At 39.5% G+C, this 22330-nt stretch overlaps 3 protein-coding genes and 1 long non-coding RNA gene across 6 annotated transcripts; 3 read left to right on the top strand and 1 right to left on the bottom strand.

The window, feature by feature from the left end:
* Positions 1-2073: 2073 nt before the first annotated feature.
* Positions 2074-9911, top strand: LOC131314284 (ubiquitin-activating enzyme E1 1-like). Of its 3 annotated transcripts, none has more exons than XM_058342819.1 (7): positions 2074-2366; positions 2610-2992; positions 4056-4273; positions 5860-6654; positions 6953-7821; positions 8166-8598; positions 9149-9911. In XM_058342819.1, exons 2-7 carry the CDS (start codon positions 2626-2628, stop codon positions 9743-9745), a joined length of 3279 nt encoding a protein of 1092 aa, XP_058198802.1. In that variant the 5' UTR covers positions 2074-2366; positions 2610-2625; the 3' UTR covers positions 9746-9911. The 3 variants fall into 3 exon arrangements, with proteins under 3 accessions (XP_058198802.1, XP_058198803.1, XP_058198801.1); XM_058342820.1 differs by having other exon boundaries at positions 2088-2366; positions 2603-2992; XM_058342818.1 differs by lacking the exon at positions 2074-2366 and having other exon boundaries at positions 2572-2992.
* On the top strand, positions 2999-3363 carry LOC131314286 (uncharacterized). The gene is made up of 2 exons (XR_009196335.1): positions 2999-3140; positions 3196-3363. It is a non-coding gene; the product is annotated as an uncharacterized LOC131314286 (long non-coding RNA).
* Positions 9912-10442: 531 nt separating the features above from the next.
* On the bottom strand, positions 10443-16004 carry LOC131314285 (LRR repeats and ubiquitin-like domain-containing protein At2g30105). The gene is made up of 10 exons (XM_058342821.1): positions 15683-16004; positions 15295-15389; positions 14494-14652; positions 13604-13714; positions 13407-13507; positions 12940-13077; positions 12476-12524; positions 11560-11625; positions 10952-11071; positions 10443-10858 (listed from the first exon to the last, which is right to left on the bottom strand). The coding sequence occupies exons 1-10, from the start codon at positions 15846-15848 to the stop codon at positions 10745-10747; spliced, it is 1119 nt and encodes a 372-aa protein (XP_058198804.1). The 5' UTR covers positions 15849-16004; the 3' UTR covers positions 10443-10744.
* Positions 16005-18191: 2187 nt separating this feature from the next.
* Positions 18192-19660, top strand: LOC131314287 (uncharacterized protein At5g39865-like). The gene has a single exon (XM_058342822.1). The coding sequence runs from the start codon at positions 18370-18372 to the stop codon at positions 19102-19104; it is 735 nt and encodes a 244-aa protein (XP_058198805.1). The 5' UTR covers positions 18192-18369; the 3' UTR covers positions 19105-19660.
* Positions 19661-22330: the final 2670 nt, after the last annotated feature.

Consider the following 22330-nt stretch of genomic DNA (forward strand, 5'->3'; position numbering starts at 1 on the left):
ATAGTAGAGTTTTAACTTTCGAAAAACTGTTCTTTCTTGGAGATCAAAACAACATACGTTATACTTGAGATGGAAAGTAAATAAAGATAACCTACTTCCTACTTGGGATGGAAGATAAGGATATCCTACTTTACTTCTTGGCGGTAGTCGGCTACGGAAGGTTAGTCGGTGGTCGGACGGAGTAACTTCCTACGGTGGTCTTCCGGTAGCTTCGAAAGAGAAGGTTTCTCTCGAAATTTCTTCTTGACTAACACTACTCTACTTTATGGATCGAAGGGTGGTCGGGTGGCGGTTTAGTGGCGGCTTTGGATGAATTTCTTGAAGAACTCAATAACACTCAAGAACAAAGTAAGAACAAACTAGAACACTAGGATTTTCTAGAGAGAGAAGTTGCTAGGTGAAGGTATGAGTTGAATGAGAAACATGAGGTGCTATTTATAGCCAAAATCTTGGGCTCTCCCTCCTCTCTCATGACCGGCCCTCTCTCTCTCCAAATCCTCCATAGATTTGCTCCATTAAGTTGTCAAATCACATCACATGTCATGCCATGCCTTGTCCAATCATATCTTAGGTGTAAGGCTATAGAATCAAGTAAGATCTTAGGCTTTTTAGGTGAATCTAGGTAATTACAACCTAGGTCTAGCTTGTAGTCAAATCTTAGGCTAACAAAGACTAGGATTATGTCATAATGACTCATCAATAGGTTGTCAATAGGCAAATAGGCTTAGGGCTATTAAGTAGCTTGAAGTATACTACACACTACCACACACCTCACTATCTCTTTCCTCTCCCAACCGGCCTCCCTCTCTTTCTCTTTCCCGCGGCTCTCTCTCTCATGCTAGTATATACACACACACACACACACATATATGTATATAACCAAATACAACTACAATTAAGTACTATATGAATCTTTCTAGATTGCAAATACAAGATTTCCTCATAAAAGAAATCAAATAAGCACATGTTTTTATTAAACTATAATATTAAAATACAAAAGAATCTCAAGGTACAAGTTAAATCTTCTAGTCTTTCAAGTACAAGTGAATTAAATAATGACTAATGGTATTAACCAATGGATAATAATTTTTCTAGCGGGTAAAGACTAATGGATAAAAAAGTACAAGTACTTTTATACTTAAAATAAAATTTCTTAAAAGACTACATGTCCTATATGTACTTTAAACAAAATATAATAATGAAAATGTTATTAACCAATGGACAAAAGTTACCCTAACATTATGGACCAAAGGATAAAGAATAAAGTAAGTTTGATGAGAAAGTTTGAAGTGACAAGGTTGGCTTCTAGGAAATAAGGTACAAGATTTTTTATGACTAGTCAAATCAAATTTATTGAAAGATTTCATAGTCACATCGGTACTTTATTGGTCAAGACTCTATTACCCAAGGGTCACTAACTTTCCTAACGGTTATTACCCAATGGGTAAAGGATCCAAGGAACTAGGTAGTTGGTTTCTAACTAATCGGTTTAGAATCTAGTTCTATGTGCTCGGGAAACTACTTAGCCAATGGTTAAAATTTAGGAACGAAAATCTAATTATCACGAAATATCTGAAATATGGAAGGAATATAAAAAGTAGAAATAAAATTCAAATATTTAACGAAATTTTTATTGACCAAAATTCAGGAGCGTTACACTTGTACAATTTACAATGTACAAGGCTTTTATGCATTAGAGTTTTGGTACACTAAAAAAAACAGTTTTGACATTATCATTTCCCTCGGATAAGTACTACTTTGCGATCACATCTACGCCATTTCAACCAATAAAAAAGAAAGTTGAACAAAATTAAATTCGAACTAACCACAGCCCTTGAAGGTAGCTGCCTCGTTTTACCATAGTTGAAAAGAAAACTTGACCAAATTCTCGTTTTACCGCCCCTTTGAAACCTTGAATATCCACCACAAGCGACATCGTACGTCAACATTTACAGTTAAAACGGCGTCGTATCATGCATCTCGCCAAGTTACCCCGCCCTCAATTTCTCGTGACTGTCCTCTCCCCGGGCCCACACTAACCAGACCCCCCCAAGCGCCTCGGTTTCTCGTTATCTTCCACTTCTTGTCGCCTCACACAACTCTCTCTCTCTCTCCTCCAAAAAAAGAAGAGAGAGACTGTACCGACCTCTCAACAGCGTCATGGCCAAACCATTAGCACCTGTCAGACCAAAACCCTAGCCTTTTTCCAAATCCATAAATACCCCTCCCTCTCTTCCGTCTCACGCTTGCAAAATCTCTCTCTCTCTCTCAAACCTAAAAACACCCCTGCTCCTTGCCAAAACCACAAGCTAATCACCATCTCTCTCCATCCGATTCCATTCTTTTCCGCACCCAAGCTCGAATCGGTAGGTTCCTTCCTCCTTTTCTCTTTCCCTATCTTGTAATCATTCTTTACCTCTCTAGTTTTCTTTCCTTCGCGTATTTCTTTCGATTCTCTCGCAAAGGATGATGTTAACTCGGGTGGGGTTGTGGTTTGCGGCGATAGCACCGATCCTCGTTGGATTTACGTATATAAAGTGTTCCGAACTTGATTTGTTTAATTTGTTTCTAATCTTGACCATATCGATGGGGTTTTGTGGAGGTTTCAGCTGTTTATTGCACTTTATGCTTCCGACAAAGAGACTTGCTGAAGGCGCGGTTGTAGAAGACGACTCTGGTACTGACAGAGAGAGATCGCTCAAGAAGCATCGGATCGGTTGCTTGATCACGGCTACGGGGAAAACGGCGGCGGCGAACGACGGCAACAAGAGCGAAAGCAGCAACAACAACAGCGGCGTGATCATCGGTAGCAGCAACAGCGGCGGCGGCTGTAGCGGCGTGGTAGAGATGGCGTTTGGGAACGGGAATCAGACGGACATCGACGAGGATCTGCACAGCAGACAGCTGGCGGTGTACGGACGCGAGACTATGCGGAGGCTTTTCGCTTCTAACATCCTTGTATCGGGGATGCGAGGCCTCGGTGCTGAAATCGGTACGAAGATTTTAATTACAGGAGGTCTACGAACACAACGACATGCGCATCGTTTTGCAGAATGTGCCTGCGTGGCATTGTTTGGCGAAGTTGTGCGCAACATGCTGTTGTGTTCGTAGGCCTTCGCTTTTAATTAATTAGTTGAAAGGTAAAGTGTTGTGTTAGTAGAGTTTCTGTTTTAGTTAATTATTCCTATTTGAAAGGTTATTCACGACTTCGTTGCGTCCTTTGTCTATCTTCTGTTTAACCTCGTTCGGTTCATATGTTTGGTCATTTAAGTGAGTTACAATGTGATGCTAAGAGATTTTGAAGCATTTAGCAAATTTTGGTTTCCTGCAGGTGAAATTGCAATAGCCTAGATATTTTTCGATTTAGAATTCACTTTGGTCCGTCTTTTCATCTTTCATTGATCTATGTTGTTGATTCTCGAATGTGGTATTGTTTTTAGTATATCTTGTGTGTAGTTTGTAGCTTCTAATTTAGTGTTCTATTGCGTTGTATGATGTTGGAAATTGAGTGATTGAGACTATATAGTGTATTTCTGATATCTGAAAGTGGAACTACAGCTAGGAACTCCTCCATGATATCTGAGTTTTCTTTCCACTTGAAGTTAACTTTGCTCCTTTGTTCAATCTTTCTCTTGTTATAGTTGTTTGAATGCTTGCTTGTTTTTGTTGTCTAGCTTCTCATTTTGTGTTGTACAATGTAGCGAATTGAGTGATTTTGAATACATATTGGACTTGCAATTAGGTAGTTCTGCATGATAGCTGATTTGTTTTTCATTTGAAGTTCTTTTTGCTCGTTTATTTTTGTCCATCTTCCACTGGTCTATGTTGTTTGAATGGTTGCTTGTTTTTGCTGTGACTAATTGCCTGCATTTGGAAATTATCAATTATTTGTTGAATTATATTTTATAGCTGTGACCCGTCGTAGTTATCTTTCTCAAATCTCACCAAGCTATAGGAATTGGATAATCTGGAAATGGTTTTGTTTCAGTGAATTTAAGGGTCATGTGTTTGGGTTTTTGGTTAAATAATTTCCATGTTTTGAATTCCACTTGCAGCGAAGAATCTTGTACTTGCTGGTGTGAAGTCTGTCACATTGCATGACGAAGGGGCAGTGGAGTTGTGGGATTTGTCCAGCAATTTCGTTTTTTCTGAAAATGATGTTGGTAAGAACAGGGCCCTTGCATGTGTTCAGAAGTTGCAGGAGCTCAACAATGCTGTGGTCATTTCTACCTTAACCACAAAATTGACAAAAGAACTGCTTTCCGATTTCCAGGTAGTTTAGTCTGTTTGTATTTTCTATTGCCAATTCATGAAACTTGTGTTTAAATCGTTTTTTTTCCTGGACTATGTAAATAACATCTCGGATACACATCTATGATTCTCGAGATACAACTGTTCCTGAGTTGATGTAGTTGATTAATTAGGTTTGTTGCAGCTTCCTACGAAATGTTGAAAGCCATCTTAATTTTTATCAGCTTATGTGCTGAAGTAATTTATTGTGCACCTTTTTGTATGCATTGGTGTACTAGATGCAGAAAGCAGTATTGGAATTCTCTCTCTCTCTCTCTCTCTCTCTCTCTCTCTCTCTCTCTCTCCCATTTTAACTATTGAATTTTCCTTCTCGGTAAATTGGAGCATTTATGAGGAAAATTCTTGTTTTATACTATTGAAAGAGAATCCAGTTCTGCCCTGCCTTGACATAATGAAGTTACGGAGTCTTTCTAGATTGGATGATCTTCTACAGACTTGACTGAACGTACAGCTTGAGCGATCTTTTTATTACTATCCAAATTGTGTGGTTTACAAGTGCCTTCATTATTATTTATTGATATGATTATCTTCAGTTGGCTAGAATCTGTTACTAAACGAAACCAGGTATTTGATTATGTCTGTTATGACTTGATAACACATGGATCCTTGTTTTGTATAGGCAAATGCAATCCCATCGGTACAGTTTTACTAATAGAAAGAAATATTCTTGCAGATCTTTATTCCTTCCCGAATTCGACTTCAGTACATATATCCTTTGATGTTTGTTTTGTTTTGGTCTTTAATTTTTGAGTTGCTAAACCACAGGATGATAACTTTGCAGCCTAGTTGCATGGTTTTCTATTAGATATTCATTGGCTGGTGATAAGCGTGTGTACTTGTGAGTACACAATCACGTGCTTTTGTATTTCTTAAGTTAAATTTCAACTTCTTTGTTGCTGCTACGCATATTATGTTGGTTAAGCGGAGGCTGGTTGGTCTTATATTCTTTGAATAAGTGGAGGCTGGTTGGTCTTATATTCAAATCTTATATTCTTTGAATATAGAATTGATGGGGTTGTCTTGCCTGGAGTACCTTTAATTGTTGCCTATTAGTGGAAAGTAAAGTTTTCCAGCTTTGGAACAGTTGGTTAATGTGGCTTGTCAGATTTTAACTGCAACCTTGTGAGAGTAAGGTGTTGCCTGAAGTAGTTTAATTATAGTGTAGATTGTGTTGGAATTTTTTTTGTTCCTCGATGTATCACTGGTATTACTTTTAGCCCCTTGATCATGTCCTTGGCAATTTCTGTTTGATTTAAGGTTTTTCTTCTCTTGATTAAAAATTAAGGTTTTTCTTCTGGTTGGTTGACGGATTCAATGCTTGTGTTTTAAATTATTTCTCTGTTTAACGAAATAGTTTTATGTGAACTTTGAATTTGCTCATAGAAAAATGAGAAGAGCTAAACTTATTCTAAACAGTTGCCATGTGTAGATATAGTTCTTCGATCACATGATATCTATCTTTGTAGCCTATGTTCATGCTAGCAGTAGTTTTGCTTGTTTAATTTGTGTAGCTAAAAGCCGAACCTTGCATACTTTATGCTGTTGCAGGCTGTGGTTTTTACTGACATTACTCAAGACAAAGCCATTGAGTTCAATGATTTCTGCCGTAATCATCATCCTCGTATTTCATTCATCAAGGCTGAAGTTAGAGGCCTCTTTGGAAGTGTGTTTTGTGATTTTGGACCTGAGTTCACAGTTTTGGATGTGGATGGTGAAGAACCACACACGGGTATCATTGCATCCATCAGTAATGATAACCCTGCCCTCGTGTCTTGTGTTGATGATGAAAGGCTTGAGTTTCAGGATGGGGATCTTGTTGTGTTCTCAGAAGTTAGGGGAATGACAGAACTCAATGATGGAAAGCCAAGAAAGATAAAAAATGCAAGGCCTTACTCATTCACTCTTGAAGAGGATACTTCGAGCTTTGGTGCGTATGAGAGAGGTGGTATTGTCACACAGGTGAAGCAACCCAAGGTGTTGAACTTTAAGTCGTTGAGAGAAGCACTCAAAGACCCTGGTGATTTTCTCCTTAGTGATTTCTCCAAGTTTGACCGCCCACCTTTGTTGCACTTGGCATTTCAAGGACTGGACAAGTTCATTTCTGAACACGGACGCTTTCCTGTGGCTGCCTCCGAAGAGGATGCACAGAATCTGGTATCTATAGTGAGTGACATCAATGAGGGCGCTGGAGATGGAAAACTGGATGATATTAATCCGAAACTTTTGCGGTCCTTTTCCTTTGGTGCCCGCGCGGTTCTGAATCCCATGGCTGCCATGTTTGGCGGTATCGTTGGGCAGGAGGTTATGAAGGCATGCTCTGGAAAGTTTCACCCACTTTTCCAGGTTACTTCTTCTACTTGAATGTTTGTTTCACATTTGAACATTGTTATCCTTGTGTTTGCCTGTTGCATGCATGCTTTCTCTGCTCTGCAGAATTAGCCCTTCATTTTTTTCTTACGCGGTTGTATATTTGACCTTTTCTCTGGAGACATGAAGTTGTTTGGTGACATCAAGAGTTTTAGTTTTTAACCAAATAAATTGGTTGGCTGATAGCAAGTCTGATTCTCTCTACTTGTTAAATTTGATTTCTGATAAATGATAATGGTAACCTAAACTTAACTACATCAACTTGTTTCGACAGTTCTTCTACTTTGACTCAGTTGAATCACTGCCCACAGAGCCTTTAGAGCCCAGCGATTATAGACCATTGAATTGCCGTTACGATGCACAGATTTCAGTTTTTGGGTCTAAACTTCAGAAAAAACTGGAAGATGCCCAAGTTTTTGTTGTAGGATCTGGTGCGCTAGGCTGTGAGTTTTTAAAGAACTTAGCTCTGATGGGAGTTTCATGCAATGGACAAGGGAAGCTAACAATTACAGATGACGATGTCATTGAGAAGAGTAACCTCAGTAGACAGTTTCTGTTTCGTGATTGGAACATTGGGCAGGCAAAATCTACTGTTGCTGCTTCAGCTGCTGCAGCTATAAATTCTCATCTCCGTATAGAAGCTTTGCAGAATCGTGTGGGTCCTGAGACTGAGAATGTCTTTGATGATACTTTCTGGGAGAACCTAACTGTTGTTATTAATGCCCTCGACAATGTCAATGCTAGGCTTTATGTTGACCAGAGATGCTTATATTTCCAGAAGCCACTTCTTGAGTCAGGAACCCTAGGTGCAAAATGTAACACTCAGATGGTCATTCCTCACCTGACGGAGAACTATGGTGCCTCAAGAGATCCACCAGAGAAGCAAGCACCAATGTGCACCGTTCACTCTTTCCCTCACAACATCGACCACTGCTTGACGTGGGCCCGATCAGAGTTTGAGGGCTTGCTTGAGAAAACCCCTGCTGAAGTGAATGCGTTCCTTTCGAATCCAAGTGAGTATGCTTCTGCAATGAGGAATGCTGGTGATGCACAAGCCAGAGATAATTTGGAACGTGTTCTGGAGTGCCTTGACAGAGAAAGATGCGAAACATTCCAAGACTGCATAACCTGGGCTCGTATAAAGTACTTCCCTTGACCTTGCTTTCTATGTTGGACATCTCAAAAAAGCCATTCATTCATACCCCCCCCCCCCCCCCCCCCCCCCCCCCCCGGGTTTTGGATGATTTTGAAAACTGTCAAAAGAACTAAGGCTCCGTTTGTTTCAAAGCGCCCAAACAAACAGAGCCTAAGTGAGTCTTTAGATTGTTGAAGAAAGTCCAAATTTTTTTTTTCACGAAAATACTTTTTCTACCCTTCATGACTGCATGAAGAGGACAAACAAATGGGGAAATAGAGGTTTTTTCATCCATTTTGTAAGATAGAACTAGAAGTATAAAACTTATATTTTCTTACTCTAATGTGTCCAGGTTTGAAGATTATTTTGCTAACCGGGTGAAGCAGTTGGCTTATACTTTCCCAGAGGATGCTGCAACCAGTACTGGGGCTCCATTTTGGTCAGCCCCCAAGCGTTTTCCCCGCCCGTTGCCGTTCTCTACTGCTGATCCCAGCCACCTCCATTTCCTCATGGCAGCTTCGGTACTACGGGCGGAGACGTTTGGCATTCCAATTCCTGATTGGGTCAGGAACCCTAGTAAGTTGGCTGAAACTGTGGATAGAGTGATGGTTCCTGAGTTTCAACCCAAGCAAGATGTGAAGATTGTGACTGATGAAAAGGCTACCAGTCTGTCCACTGCATCTATAGATGACGCAGCAGTCATCAATGAACTACTCACGAAGCTAGAACAGTTCCGTGCAAATCTGCAACCTGGCTTCAGGATGAAACCAATTCAGTTTGAGAAGGTACTTCTCATTTCATATCTCTTGATTCTAAACATGCCATATCTTCTGGCTGTATCCATCCATGTGTAAAAGCTATTTCGTAAATTCTCTTGACATTTTAGTAGTGACCTTTAGTAAGCATGATTCCGGCATGAGAACAGGAACCTAGTACGCCAAATGCCCTAAATTTGGGGTAGCCTTCTACAAATTACGATATTATAGTATATTTGGTTTTAGAGATAATCATCCGATTAAACATGTTTTCATTAATTTAGAGTAGGGGTAGCCTTCTAATTGTTGGTTTAAAACATATCTCTGGAAGCTTAGGACCTTTTTTTTTTCAAATTGTCTCAGCTAAAGCTCCGCTCTAGTTTTTAGTTCATATTTCTGTCCAATCTTGTAGTGAAACCATTGAGGAAACAAAATAGGAATAATTGGGAATGACTTCGATCGCAAATTCGCTGCATTCCAAAGCGTAACTCGCTTGGTACTAGTGTCTTGTGGTAATTCTCCATTTCTCTGATGTCATTCTGGGATTCCAGTTCCTAACGTTTTTCCTCTGAACGTGCAGGACGATGATACAAATTACCACATGGACATGATAGCTGGTCTGGCTAACATGAGGGCGAGAAACTACAGTATTCCTGAAGTGGACAAGCTGAAGGCCAAATTCATTGCTGGAAGGATCATCCCCGCCATAGCAACCTCCACGGCAATGGCCACAGGTCTAGTATGCCTCGAGCTGTACAAGGTTCTAGATGGGGGGCACAAAGTGGAGGACTACCGCAACACGTTTGCAAACTTAGCTCTCCCTCTCTTTTCGATGGCGGAGCCAGTCGCACCTAAAGTTGTAAACCACAGAGACATGAGCTGGACCGTGTGGGACAGGTGGATTGTTAAGGACAATCCCACTCTGAGGGAGCTTCTTAAGTGGCTTTCAGACAAGGGGCTGAATGCATATAGTATTTCGTGCGGAAGCTGCTTGCTTTATAATAGCATGTTCCCTCGTCACAAAGAGCGGTTGGACAAGAAGATGGTGGATTTGGCTAGGGATGTGGCCAAGTTGGAGCTGCCGCCATATCGTCGCCACTTTGATGTCGTGGTGGCTTGTGAGGATGACGATGATAATGATATCGACATCCCTCAAGTATCCATTTACTTCCGGTAGATTTTCTTGGATAGTTCCAAGATGCTTTTAGATAAGCAACTTTAGGTCATCACTCTCTATTGATATGGGTATTTCGAGTCTGGTGGTCAGTTTATGATGAGCACATAAAATGGATGTTTCCTGCTACAGCTTCATATTACATATATAACTCGAAAGTTACATTGAATCCCTGTTCTTTTTGTTTAATGTTGTTGGCTGGGTCGAATATCGTGCTGGGTGTATTAGGTTCTTGCCTGATCTCTAGGTTTAATCATAATTGAACTGTTGGATAACCTTTGTGTCTTGCAGTGGCTCTGAAATGCGGAAAACGATTTGGCAGAAGAGCTTCAGTTTGATTTTGTTGCGGGAAACAGAAAAGCAGTATTCTGACACTATCAACAATTGCAAATGGTTGGTCAGTGGCTTAATTTCATGGTCTATCATAAACTTACATAGTATGTTTTTTGCCCTATAATGGGGGGCAGAAATAGCGCCTGTGATAGGCTTGTAGAGAAGCGTCTATGGCATGTGTATTTTCAGCTCGTCTGAGTTGGATTACGGTGCACTGAGGCCGCATTATGCGGACATTTCAAATAGTACAAATTGAGTGGATCCACAGAAGGCAGTTATTTAACCCTTCATTTTATCCCCAGTATATTTTCTCGGGATAAACCATTGTTAAACTTGCACACTGGATTTCACAAAATCGACAATTGAATGGACAAACTATCAAGGAAATCATTCCTTGCTATTGCATTCGTTGTTTGAGTAATACAAATCCAATATCTCTGGTACTTGTAAAATCATAAATTCGAGATTACAATATGGGCTCTGCAGTGCAGCGAACCAGTCACATTTGATTGATAATTCTGGGTAGACTGACGAAAATTTCTTGGTTCATTAGCTCAGAGCAAATCCCTATGCTTGTCAAACTCAGCAGATTCCTCCAACTCTTGGATTTCAGTACCTTTTGATGTTTTAAGGAATGGCAGAATGAAAATCTTCACGTCTTTTGTGCTCTCAAAAGCTTTTATCAGCACCCTCGTCGAATTCAGCAGATCCCCCAGCTCTGAAATCCAGTTGCTTCTGAAGTTTTAAGCGACGACGCTCATCAAAATCTTCCCATCCTTCAAGCTGTCAGAAATTTGCTCTGTTGGTTATTTGCATCAACCAACACATACCAAATCTATTGAACACTCATGAACGAGGGGACAAGTAAAGTGATACCTGGCGGAGAAGATCCATTGTGATTTCTGAACCATGCAGATCCAGGGTTGAAAGGCAGATGCACATTTTGAAAAGCGTAGGTGGGAGGGATTTGAGTCCATTATTACTTAGATGCAAAGCCTGCACACCGTTGAGTCCATTACTTAGGGGCCAAGTTTGTGGTTAGCCTGTTGTTCTATAATCAAGGGACCACAAATACCCTGTTCCTTAGAATCGTGTGCAGCTACAATTAAATATCCGTCAGATACGGGTTTTTTTTTACCAGGATCTGTCAGATAAAATATCCCCCGAAACATGAGATATACGACATCGTGGGAGTGTGGAAGTGTTTATCCTTTCATTCTGTCTCTTATAATCCTAGGGTTCCTTATCCTACACTATGGTCCATTAGTCCAATCAAACAAACAAGGACTTAGATTCTCTCAGGTTACTATAGCATTACTAATTTATCGTGCACATTTCACGTTCTTCAACTTGCTTTATCTAACACCAAAAGGAGAGATACCCCAGGGCCCCGGCCATTTTCCCACCTTTTCGTTGGAAGTAAACAACGTGAAAAAACGGCAAATATAAGAACAAAAAACAACAGCAGTGTAAAGAATATGGACCTTCAAGTTATGCAAATTGCCAAATGTCTCTGGCAAGTCAACCAGTAGATTTGCTGAAAGGTCAACCTGCACTGCCGCCAAACCTTGTCAATTAGAGCATTTGCAATGTAATAATCAAAATTGGATAACCAAAAGTTGCCACATCATCTTTTGGTTATCCATTTAAAACATTGCTAAGGTTAGCAATGTAAAGGTCCACAATGTAATAATCAAAATTGAATAACCAAAACTTGCCACATCACCTTTTTAAACTACAAAATTCTAAAAACAAATTTTTTTTTACAATAATTTGAATACTCTTTTTGAAAAAAAAAGAAGGTTTTTTTTAAGAAAATAGTTTAGTGAATTTTATTTTTAAATAGTTTTTTTTTTCAAAAAGAACACAGTTTTAAAAAAGCAGTTTTTTTTTTTGATAAACTGTTAGAAACCGTTTTTTCTTTTAAAAACAGTTTTTGTGTAAAAACAAAAAAAGTTTTTTTGTAAATACTTTTTTTTAAGTTTCTAAAAAAAATAGTTTTTAAAAATAATTTTCTGGAAACATTGTTGAGGGAGAGAAAGAAGATGGAAGAGAGAAGGTTTTTATGTAATAATGGGTGTACTTGATTGGAAAAATATAGGGACCATTAGATTTGATTATTGGCAAAATGTTGCTAGTTTTAATTATTCAAAGGCCAAGATTTGATGATTTGATGAGTTGCTAAGAGATTGTTAAGTTTGGTTATTACAATGTGAGCACTTTTTTGAGCAAACATCGCTAACTTTAGCAACCTTTTAATTTTGATTATTACATTGTGGATGCTCTTACCAGAGCTAAAAACTGCTTAGGTTCTCAAATCCGGGATGCAAATACAAAATGATCAGTGATGCATCAAAAATCATAAGAGCAAGATCTACGACCAAGGATTTACAATCTTACCTCCACAAGTGAGGTACATTCCCCAATACTAGTGGGAATGGCACATATCCTGTGTAGAGAGAGAGTGCTCGGTTCAGTCTAGAATACAACTAACATGAAGTATGTGATATCATGCATAGATTTTTTCACTAACTCAAACTACTTTCTGAAGTATATTTTCTAAGGGTATGAATAGACTAAAAGTTCATCACACTTTGCTTTTTGCAGCATCAGGTAGAATAAAAAGATTTCCATATATAAGACGTAAAATGCTAATAAAATTTAAACTGTTGAGCAATGTAATGGTTGCTGCCCCCTTGCCAAGAAAAATGGGAAGTAAAAGCATATTAACCAGTCAAACCATTAGTACTTAAGTCATTTATGCGAACGGAAAGACAAAGCATGGAAGGAGAAAAACAGCCCTACAATTAGTGCAACAAAATAGTACCACACTGTCTGTAATTACATTCTAAGTGCACAAGTACCTATTATTATTAGCCTTCAACACTTGAAGATGAGTCAGATGTCCTATTTCATCTGGGAGAGACGCCAGCTTATTGTTTGCAATATCGAGTTGCATCAGACAAGCTAAAGCATCCAGTGAAGAAGGCAAGGTTGTTAAACTGCATAAATAACATAACCAACATAATGAAATGCAAGGCGTGAAAGATAGACAGATCTTGGTAACCACCCACTCAAGAAGGGAAGCATACCCACCCACCCAAAAAAGAAAAAGAATAGAAAAAACTTTCCATGAGCAAGAGGCACCAAATGACCATTGCTACCTGTGCAAGCTAGACAAGATCAAAGATATTTCACTCTTCACATATAAAACCAAAACACAAGTTTTTATTATAGCAATGCTATGCAAACTGCAAAGGTTATCATGCGAAAACAGATATGTGTATGAAAATGAACAAAACAAATAGCACCAAGAACATCGATGACATACTAGTTTTGGCTTAATGACAAATTAGTTAGAGACTTCAGAGATGTTAGTCCTTCCCAGCTAATGGAATTGTCCCTTATTTCATTTGCATTCAGGAGCAGTTTCTACAAAATAAAGAGCAAATAATGTGTTAATATCTCTAGAGTGAATTACGTCAAGTAGCTTGATTGAACAAGAAAAGTGATAAAGCATCTTGTGACCTGAATAGAACTCAAACAGCCAATTTTAGCAGGTACATCTTCCATAGAGTTGTGGCTGAGATCGAGTACTCTTGCAGAAGGTCCGCAATTCCATACTTCATCAGGTATTGCCTTCAATATCAGAATAATAATAGGATGAACTTTCTCGCGCCCAACATCGAGGAACACTCTTTTCCACATTTGTTTCCAGTGTTCCATGGATATAGGCAATAAAATAGAAGCTTGCATATTTTTTTGTCCTTGAAATCATCTCAATATCAGGAAGATGATATCAAAACGATAAAACTATATAGAGAACCAGAAAATAAAAACATAAACATAATATTCATGAAAGACAATTATTTTAAAATTTTCATTTTTCCTACTCCACTAAGCAACAAGAAGATATCATGACTTGCTAACAGCAGTCGACCGAAACAAAAAACGAATAGCATATTTATTCTGTTAGTCACTGAGTTCTGGTATTCCATTGTTCTAGTATATCATGAACTTTCTACAGCTTCTTCTGGTCCAACCTTAAACCGTATGCTTCATAAGCAAAAGGAAAGGACTTATAGCAGTTCTAATGGTAAATAAGAGCTACGAGCCTGCGAGTATGTGACACATCCATTACTTGACAAACAGATGTACAGTTATGCCAATCAAAATACTGATTGGATATTAATACAGTATTTCTCATACTATTCACAAAATGGATGGAAAGTGGAAAATCATTTCATATTCATTTTCGCATTTGATCACAGATGACTCATGAATAAACTATCATCATAAAGCAAACGTATACAATGTTAAGATTTGTATTTTCCTTTTGCATGGAGTTTACATTTGTTGAAGCTGAACTTAAACCAAAAGCCAAGGAATTATCAATCGACATGACCAATATTGTATACCCTCAAGTTGCATTGAGACAATGCTATCACACCGGTAACTTTCCAACGCGCAGTCTGGCTCTTTTCAACAGTAACTTCCCTTTTCTCCTTGACTTGATTTCCATCGGCATTCCTCCTCAAATTTGATGAGGCCGGCGTTTCCTTCTTAATTGGACCGTCCTATTTGAAGTTGTTCATCATGATCAGCGACTTCACAAAGCGAATAAATTCATAAATGCATGTTAACGAGAGCATCTACTCACTGCTGTTTAAAAGAGAAGTACCCATTGGTGTATTTGAAGACATTCATCATATTACCGACTTCAAAGAGATCGAGAAACCCTTAGGCTCCGTTTGGATAGATGAGGGTTTCAAAGAAGGGAGTCCCATCTTCAATTGCAACGCAAATATAAGAGATGTAGCTATAAGTGGATTGTAAGACTAGAGTGGGAAATGGATTGGAGCTATAAGTGGCTAGTGAGACTAGAGTGGGAAATGGATTAGAGAAAGAAGAGATATATTTTGTTGGGATCCTTATTAAGGTAAGGGATTCGAAATAACTCCTGATCAATTGGTATTTCAGCTGCATCACAATGAAGCTCACAAACTCAATGTCAAAACCCATATGTAGGCTATCAATCAAAATTTCGAACCACTATTGTAGAACAATGATGTCCAATCAGTTCATTTGAAATCAGAACAACTATCCAAACGGAGCCTCAAATTTTACTCCTTGAATTTCAATCTCGAAGCATGCAGGGACAAAATATTCATAAATACATATATGCAAACACACTATTCAGGAGAGAGAGTAGAAAGTACCCCTTGGTGCAAGCCTTGAGAAGCCATGAGCATGATTTTAGCCCCATTCGACACCCCCGAGGACTTCAACGTCGATTCATCGACCAGAACTTTCCCTTCTCATATACACCACAACACAAAATCAAAATAAACCCGAAAAAATTAGTACAGTAGCAAAACAACTAAGTGCTCGTCTTCCATAAGGTCACATGTTCAAATTTCACCGAGATCAAACATTCCAAACCTTTGGCCACAGGAGGTTTTTGTCTGGTAGTTAATTTCAAGGCCGCAGAATTAGTCAAAGTGCATATATGCGAACACCGTTATCACAAAAAGAACTACTACAGTAGTATCTTTTGTTAGGGTTCTAGAGAGAGAGAGAGCGCAATCGTGGATTGATTATTATTACCTTTAAAGATGAGTTTTTGACCTCGAGGGAGGACGTTGGTGAGGGGCTGGAGGAGAGATTTGAGGTCCCTGACGGTGGAATCGGAAGAGAGAGAAACGGGTATGGATCGTCCGCCGAACTTGATGTTCACGGTGATATCATCGCCGTTTGTCTCGACCTTCTCCATTTGTTGTTCTTTACTGCGAAATGTACCGAGGAGTGAAGGCGAATTAGGAGGAATTCAAGTCCCGAAAAGAAATTCAGAGATCACAATTGCAAGGAAGAAAGCGCAAAGTCTCGAACACACAGTTGCACATATTTTGCATAACTCCGTACACGACTTTATCCGAAATCATTGGACGCACATTGGCTCACATATATCGAACGGCTCCTCGGTATTGATTGATAGTAGCTGTAGCGTGACAGCCGCACTATAATGTTAAGCACGACGGATCTGATCGGCCATCTTGGCTCACATATATCGAACGGCTCCTCGGTATTGATTGATAGTAGCTGTAGCGTGACAGCCGCACTATAATGTTAAGCACGACGGATCTGATCGGCCATCTCGATATGTATAGAAAACAATCTCATCTATAAATGAGGATTGTTAATGTTACATGAAAATTTTCTATAAAAATGTTCAGGAAAGGAAAATGGATGATTCCGATATACTATCCTTACATTTTCGCATTTATAATAGTTATTTTTGTTCTATTTCCAACGTTGTACACATTAGTGAGGGTTAAAGAAAAATTATTAGTCAATTAGCAACTAAATAGAATTCGATGATGTCTCTCCCTAAACTTAAACCCAAAATCTCCCCTTAGAAGCCAAGACACACTAATCGTTCGCAAGTAACTATGTAGACTGTAGTTGTTTGCAATTAAATACAATACTTGAAGTCGTCCATCTTTGGGAAATTTTCAAAATGACACCTGAACTTTGCACCAAATGTTACAAAGACATCTGAACTTAAGTTTATTTCAATTAAACATCTGTACTAACAAAATTCCCAAATTTAGACCCCCGCCGTTACATTTCGTCCAAAAAATTGCTGACATGGCATCTTCAACCCGTTTAAGTTGCCCCATTGCACATGTTTCTAACAAGAGACGATGCACCCAAGCAAAACCCATAGGCAAACTTCATCGTCCGCTGTTGAAAACAGTGCAATGGGGCAACTTAAATAGGTTGAAGATGCCATGTCAGCAATTTTTGGGACGAAATATAACGGCGGGGGTTTAAATTTTGGGGATTTTGTTAGTACATGTGTTTAATTGAAATAAACTTAAGTTCAGGTGTCTAAATTTTGGAATTTTGTTAGTATAGGTGTTTAATTGAAATAAACTTAAGTTCAAGTGCCACCGTAATATTTGGTGCAAAGTTCAGGTGCCATTTTGAAATTTTTCCGCCATCTTTTCCATAAATTGACCATGAAATTTAAAATTGGAGGTTCGAGCCATTGGAGCAGCGGTCGACGTCTTATAGTAATCTAACTAACAAATTAATATTATGTTGGATGAAAAAATTAAAAATCTGAAATCGTACAGAAGGATGGAAAATTCGATTTCATATTAATAACTTGTATTTGGCATTATCAATTCCCAATTACCAACGTTATTCTTTCCTTCCTTCGGGAATTATCAACCAATTCCAGTGATCAATAAGTATAGACTGTATAGGACCACATGTAAAAAAAAGAGAGTATAGGGCTACACACAAACGCTTATACTGTTATACACACACTCACAATAGAGGTGAGCTCCACACACGTTCTGCATGCTTCTGCATTTCCAAGTTAAACAAATACTAAGGGGGTGTTTCCGGTACAGAAAAATTTGTAGATTCTTATTTTGTGATTGAAAAGTTGTTAGGTGTTTTCGGTAGTAAATAAATTATTGAGAAATGTTAAATTGTTTCCGGTAGTGAAAAAGTTTTTTTGCTGGATATGTGAGTGAAAAAGTTGTTGAGTTTGTAAAAAAAAATTTGTTAGTGAAAACCAATTGATAAAATGCGTTAAATTTTTAGTAATTTTTTTTAGTGGAAACAATGCCTAATGATAAATAAGTATTTATTTTTTAAGAAGACAATTTCAAGCTCAAAAATCATGTATTTACGCAGATAATTTTTCTATCACTATGGATCTTGTTTAATAGATCTCATTGATATATTTAGTACAGTGCAAAAAAATTTGAAAATTTTTATTTATTTATATTATTTTTGAGTTTAAAAATGTGAAATAAACTGTTTATTTTTTAAAAAAATTTCTGAAATGAGATCGGAATCACTTTCTAAATTTTTTTCAATCATGCTACTACCACACTCATTTACACACCCAATCATACACCCACACCACTCACTTATAATATAATAAGGATGGAGCCCATACATACTACATACCCAATGTGCGTGGGGCCACCCTTATTTATGAGTGTGGGTATGTGAATGGGTGTGGTGTTAAAATTTTTCAATTTCTTTTTGAGAAGACTGTTTACCAAGACTGTTTACACGTTTGGCTCCTCCCCTATTTCCGTTCCGTTTCTCCTCAATTTGTTTCCTCTTCAGTCTTCCCCGCATCCTATAAAACTAACCAAACCCACCGCCTCACCGCCTTCACTCCTCCTCCTTCTTCCCACCCACCGCTTCACCTTTTTCACTCAAAACCCAACACTTACCATCCTCTCTCTCTCTCTCTCTCTCTCCTCATGTGGCTACCGCGTGAAAACCCCACCGTCCGCATCCGCACCGCACCTTCAAAAAACTTCACCTGCTCCTCATTCAAAGACATCCAACACCTCTGCTCAGACGACTTCGACTCCCCCCAACAACCCCCCCACCTCCCCGACTCACCCCGCGTATCCTCCGTCTTCCGCCGCGTCCGCCTCGTCGACTCGCTCCTCCGCACCTGGTCCACTCGCCTGCCCACCCAAACCCAATCTCACCCGTCCATCTCCCTCCCGGTCGCGGAACACCTTATAATCGTCTACCACACGGGCCTCCACGTGGTCCGCTCCACCTTCGAGGACTGCCGCGCCGTCCGATCGATCCTGCGCGGGTTCAAGGTCTCGATCGACGAGCGCGACGTCTCCATGGACTCGAAGTTTGTCGACGAGCTGCGGGGCATTTTCGGAAGTTACAACAAGGGGAGGGTGAGTTTGCCTAGGGTTTTCATTGGCGGGAGGTACGTCGGCGGCGCGGAGGAGGTCAGGCGGATGCACGAGTCCGGCGAGCTGAAGAAGCTCGTCAGGGGGTTGCCGGCGGCGGAGCACGGCGCGTGCGAGCTGTGCGGCGGTTACAGATTTATCCTCTGCGACGAGTGCAGCGGGAGCCACAAGTGCTATTATTCGGAGAAGGGAGGGTTCAGGACGTGCACGGCGTGTAACGAGAACGGCCTGATCAGGTGCCCTTCGTGTTCTTGTGCTGTACCCTGTACCGTCTGATTGGTAGGAAAATGTAGTAGTGGTAATGTTGACTAACTGATACGAAGATAGTGAAAAATTATTTGGTGGTCTTGAGGCATATCGCCACACTGCCCCGACATTCTTATGCGCCACACATTTAGGAAGAGTGCAATAGCAAGTGTATGGACGTTACGAAAATGGACGGTAGACAAGGGCATCGGGGCACCACGTGATGGTGCCCCGAGATCACTGAATAATAGTTACATGAATTGGGTCTTATGTTTCTTTTCTTTTTTGGAATTTGTGAAGGATTTCGTAGGCCTGTGAGTGTGATTTTCTTAGGATTCGGGGACAGGATAAGCTTAGGAACATATGCACCCATTGGAGTGCTGCCCTATTGTTCATTAAGTTGTTAATTATTGTCCTGTAAAGTTGTAACGTGGGAATGGATGATCAGAGCCATCACATGCTTGAAAGCTTTTTATTAGCATGGTAGTGACATTGTCAGTTGTCTTAGTGGGAATGTATAACTCATCACGTGACCTTTTTCAGGTCTTTTTGACTGTTTACATCTTCACTTGCTTTCTCTTCTTTATTTATTTGCGCCTTTCTTTTAATGTTATGGAGTATTATTTGATGCAGCTCAGACGTCGTAGACTAGGATTTTTACAGGAACAGAACAGTTTGAGTGCCTCGACCAAGATTGAAAGCCTAAATCAATTTGGCTTCCTTTCTCATTTCAAGTGGTTGGCCTTGTTGTAGGCTTAATCACATTTTGCGCAACTTTTCGAACAGTTTGTGCTTTTTTGACTTCTCCGGCCAAATGGAGATCTCAGAAGTTAACTTGCTTCTTTTGCGCACTTGAATTGGTGTGGTTTGTTCTTTTTTGACTTCTCCGGCCAAATGGAGATCTCAGAAGTACACTTGCTTCTTTTGCGCACTTGAATTGGTCTGGTTTGTTCTTTGTTGACTTCTCCAGCCAAATGGAGATTTCAGAAGTAAATTTGCTTCTTTTGCGCACTTGAATTGGTTTGGTTTGTGCTTTTGTGACTTCTCCGGCGAAATGGAGATCTCAGAAGTACCCTTGCTTCTTTTGCACAATTGAATTGGTGTTGGATAGGGGAACGTAATGCTGTGATTCCTAGTGATAAGGCTCCAACTAGGCCATGCCTTTTTCTTCCGTAAAATAGGTTCCGAGCATTTGTAAAATTGTAGCATATTCGATGCTTAAGTTGTGTTCATAGTACAAGGAAAACAGGGAAGCAGCCTTGGCTAGGAAGTAAATAAAAGGGTCATTAATGGAGCGCATCCAAAGTCCTCTTTTGGACTTGATTGGTTTTTGGTGATCGTATTTTGTAGTTATTACGAAATTATATGGTAATATAGGCACAGATGTTAAATATTGGGAAAGTGCAAATGGTACTCAAGAGCAGGTTTTTTTTTTGAGGGCTATAAGACTTTTGCAATTCGACATCCTTTACCTGATTTTGTCATTGACCTGGTTCTGAGTAGAGAACTAAATCTGCATTTTTTGCTCTTATAAGCAAGAATTCATGGAATGCGTACCTTGTATAAATGAAGACGCAGGAGAATTTTTCCATTGTCATCAACCTGATTACGTAATTTACGTTTACAAGGCCTTCTGCGTCGACACTGAGAGCGTGCACTTTACTCTGTATATGCATTCGTCTTTCAACTGCTAGTCCTCCATGTGTTCATCCGTGCTCAAGATTTGAGGGCTAATGCAGCCATTATAGATCTTCCATGGTCCCGATCAAACAAAATTTGTGCTGGTCTGCTTTAGGTAGTGGCCACTGGTATTACTTGCAACGTGAAGTATAATTTCGGTTTAGGGAGCATCTGTGACACAAAGATGGCCATGATACATCCCCTCTTACTTTCTCTTCCCACTCGTTATCCCCAATATACATGGTTGTTTTCAATATGTACCTTTGTAGCACAGTAGTTGCACCTTCCACCGCCCTTTGAGGGCATGAGCATACCACATCACAGCATAATATTAATCTTCAATGAAGTTGGTTCCATCGTAATGATAAGGATACGGGAATTTGTGAGTTTTCTTCTTCGTTTTTTTTTTTTTGGTAAACGTTTTCTTCTTTCGTTACATCTCTATTGCTGACGATTCATTTGCATTTTCTGGTATCCTTTTTTTTTTCTTTTGATCTGGAATTTTCTGCTTCAATTCTGTACCTCTTCGCTGTGTACTATTATGACTTGTTACCTTGGTTTTGGTGAAGATGTGCAAGTCCCATCCCCATTTGGAAAGTGTGCTAAATTTGGAAGAGTTTGGAATTGCCTGAAATGAAAACTTATCATTCGAAGAGGATGAGGAGCCCTTGGAGTCGTGATTTGATAGTGTAATACATATTGTTCCGGAAGTGAGTAGGGTTATAACTGACCCGACTCAAGCCAAATAGTAGTGATTTGAGCTTGGTCTGAAAACAACCGCGATTTAATCAAATAGTTCTCAAGTTGAGCTTGAGCGGCTTGGTTTTTCTTTTTCCTTTTTTTGAGTTAGGACTTAGGAGCGGGTTGTTCATGCTTGGCATGTGATATAAAGAGGTGCATAGGCTCTGTTTGTAGAACTTGTGTTTTCGCTAAGTAGAAATGCTTGCTTCCGTTAAACAATATATGTGAGCAAATTTGCACTCGAATATTGGTTGCTTTCAAAGCACTTTTATGGACGCGTGGCTTTGTAAGGGCGACGGGACAGAAAACCGGGACAACAAAGAGGGAGAGGAACTGAATTCTTCCTTGGTCACATTTCATAGAACATTTTTCAATCCAAATTAAAAGGAAAAATAAGTTCAAATATTCTCCCAAAACAGAGAGAAATGCAAAATAAGTTCAATATAATTTCCAAAGGTAATACCCAAATCCCACGATAATCATAAATGAAATTGTGTCTTCGTGATCTACTTTAAACCTCTCTGTTACCTTTTCGTGGCAATTCAGTGCTTTTGGAACATTGTCCCGTGGTGTCTCGGATATCTCAAACCATAGTCACGTGTGAAGTTTTTGGTCAGCACATGCGATGTTTAGAATAATGCGAGGACAAATGGACAATCATACAAACAGAATGGGCCGATGGATTTTTGTGAGGCCCACAGAAATTACGGATAATCCTATCCTACTTGGGTACAGATTCTGCTTGTACACTAGTGGGCCCAGCTATCCACCTTTGATTACATTTGGGCCCAGTCACGAATATTTTAGGTGCTCAATCATATGTAATGATCCCCCC

The sequence above is a fragment of the Rhododendron vialii genome, chromosome 13a (assembly GCF_030253575.1).
Source record: "Rhododendron vialii isolate Sample 1 chromosome 13a, ASM3025357v1".
NCBI lineage: Eukaryota > Viridiplantae > Streptophyta > Magnoliopsida > Ericales > Ericaceae > Rhododendron > Rhododendron vialii.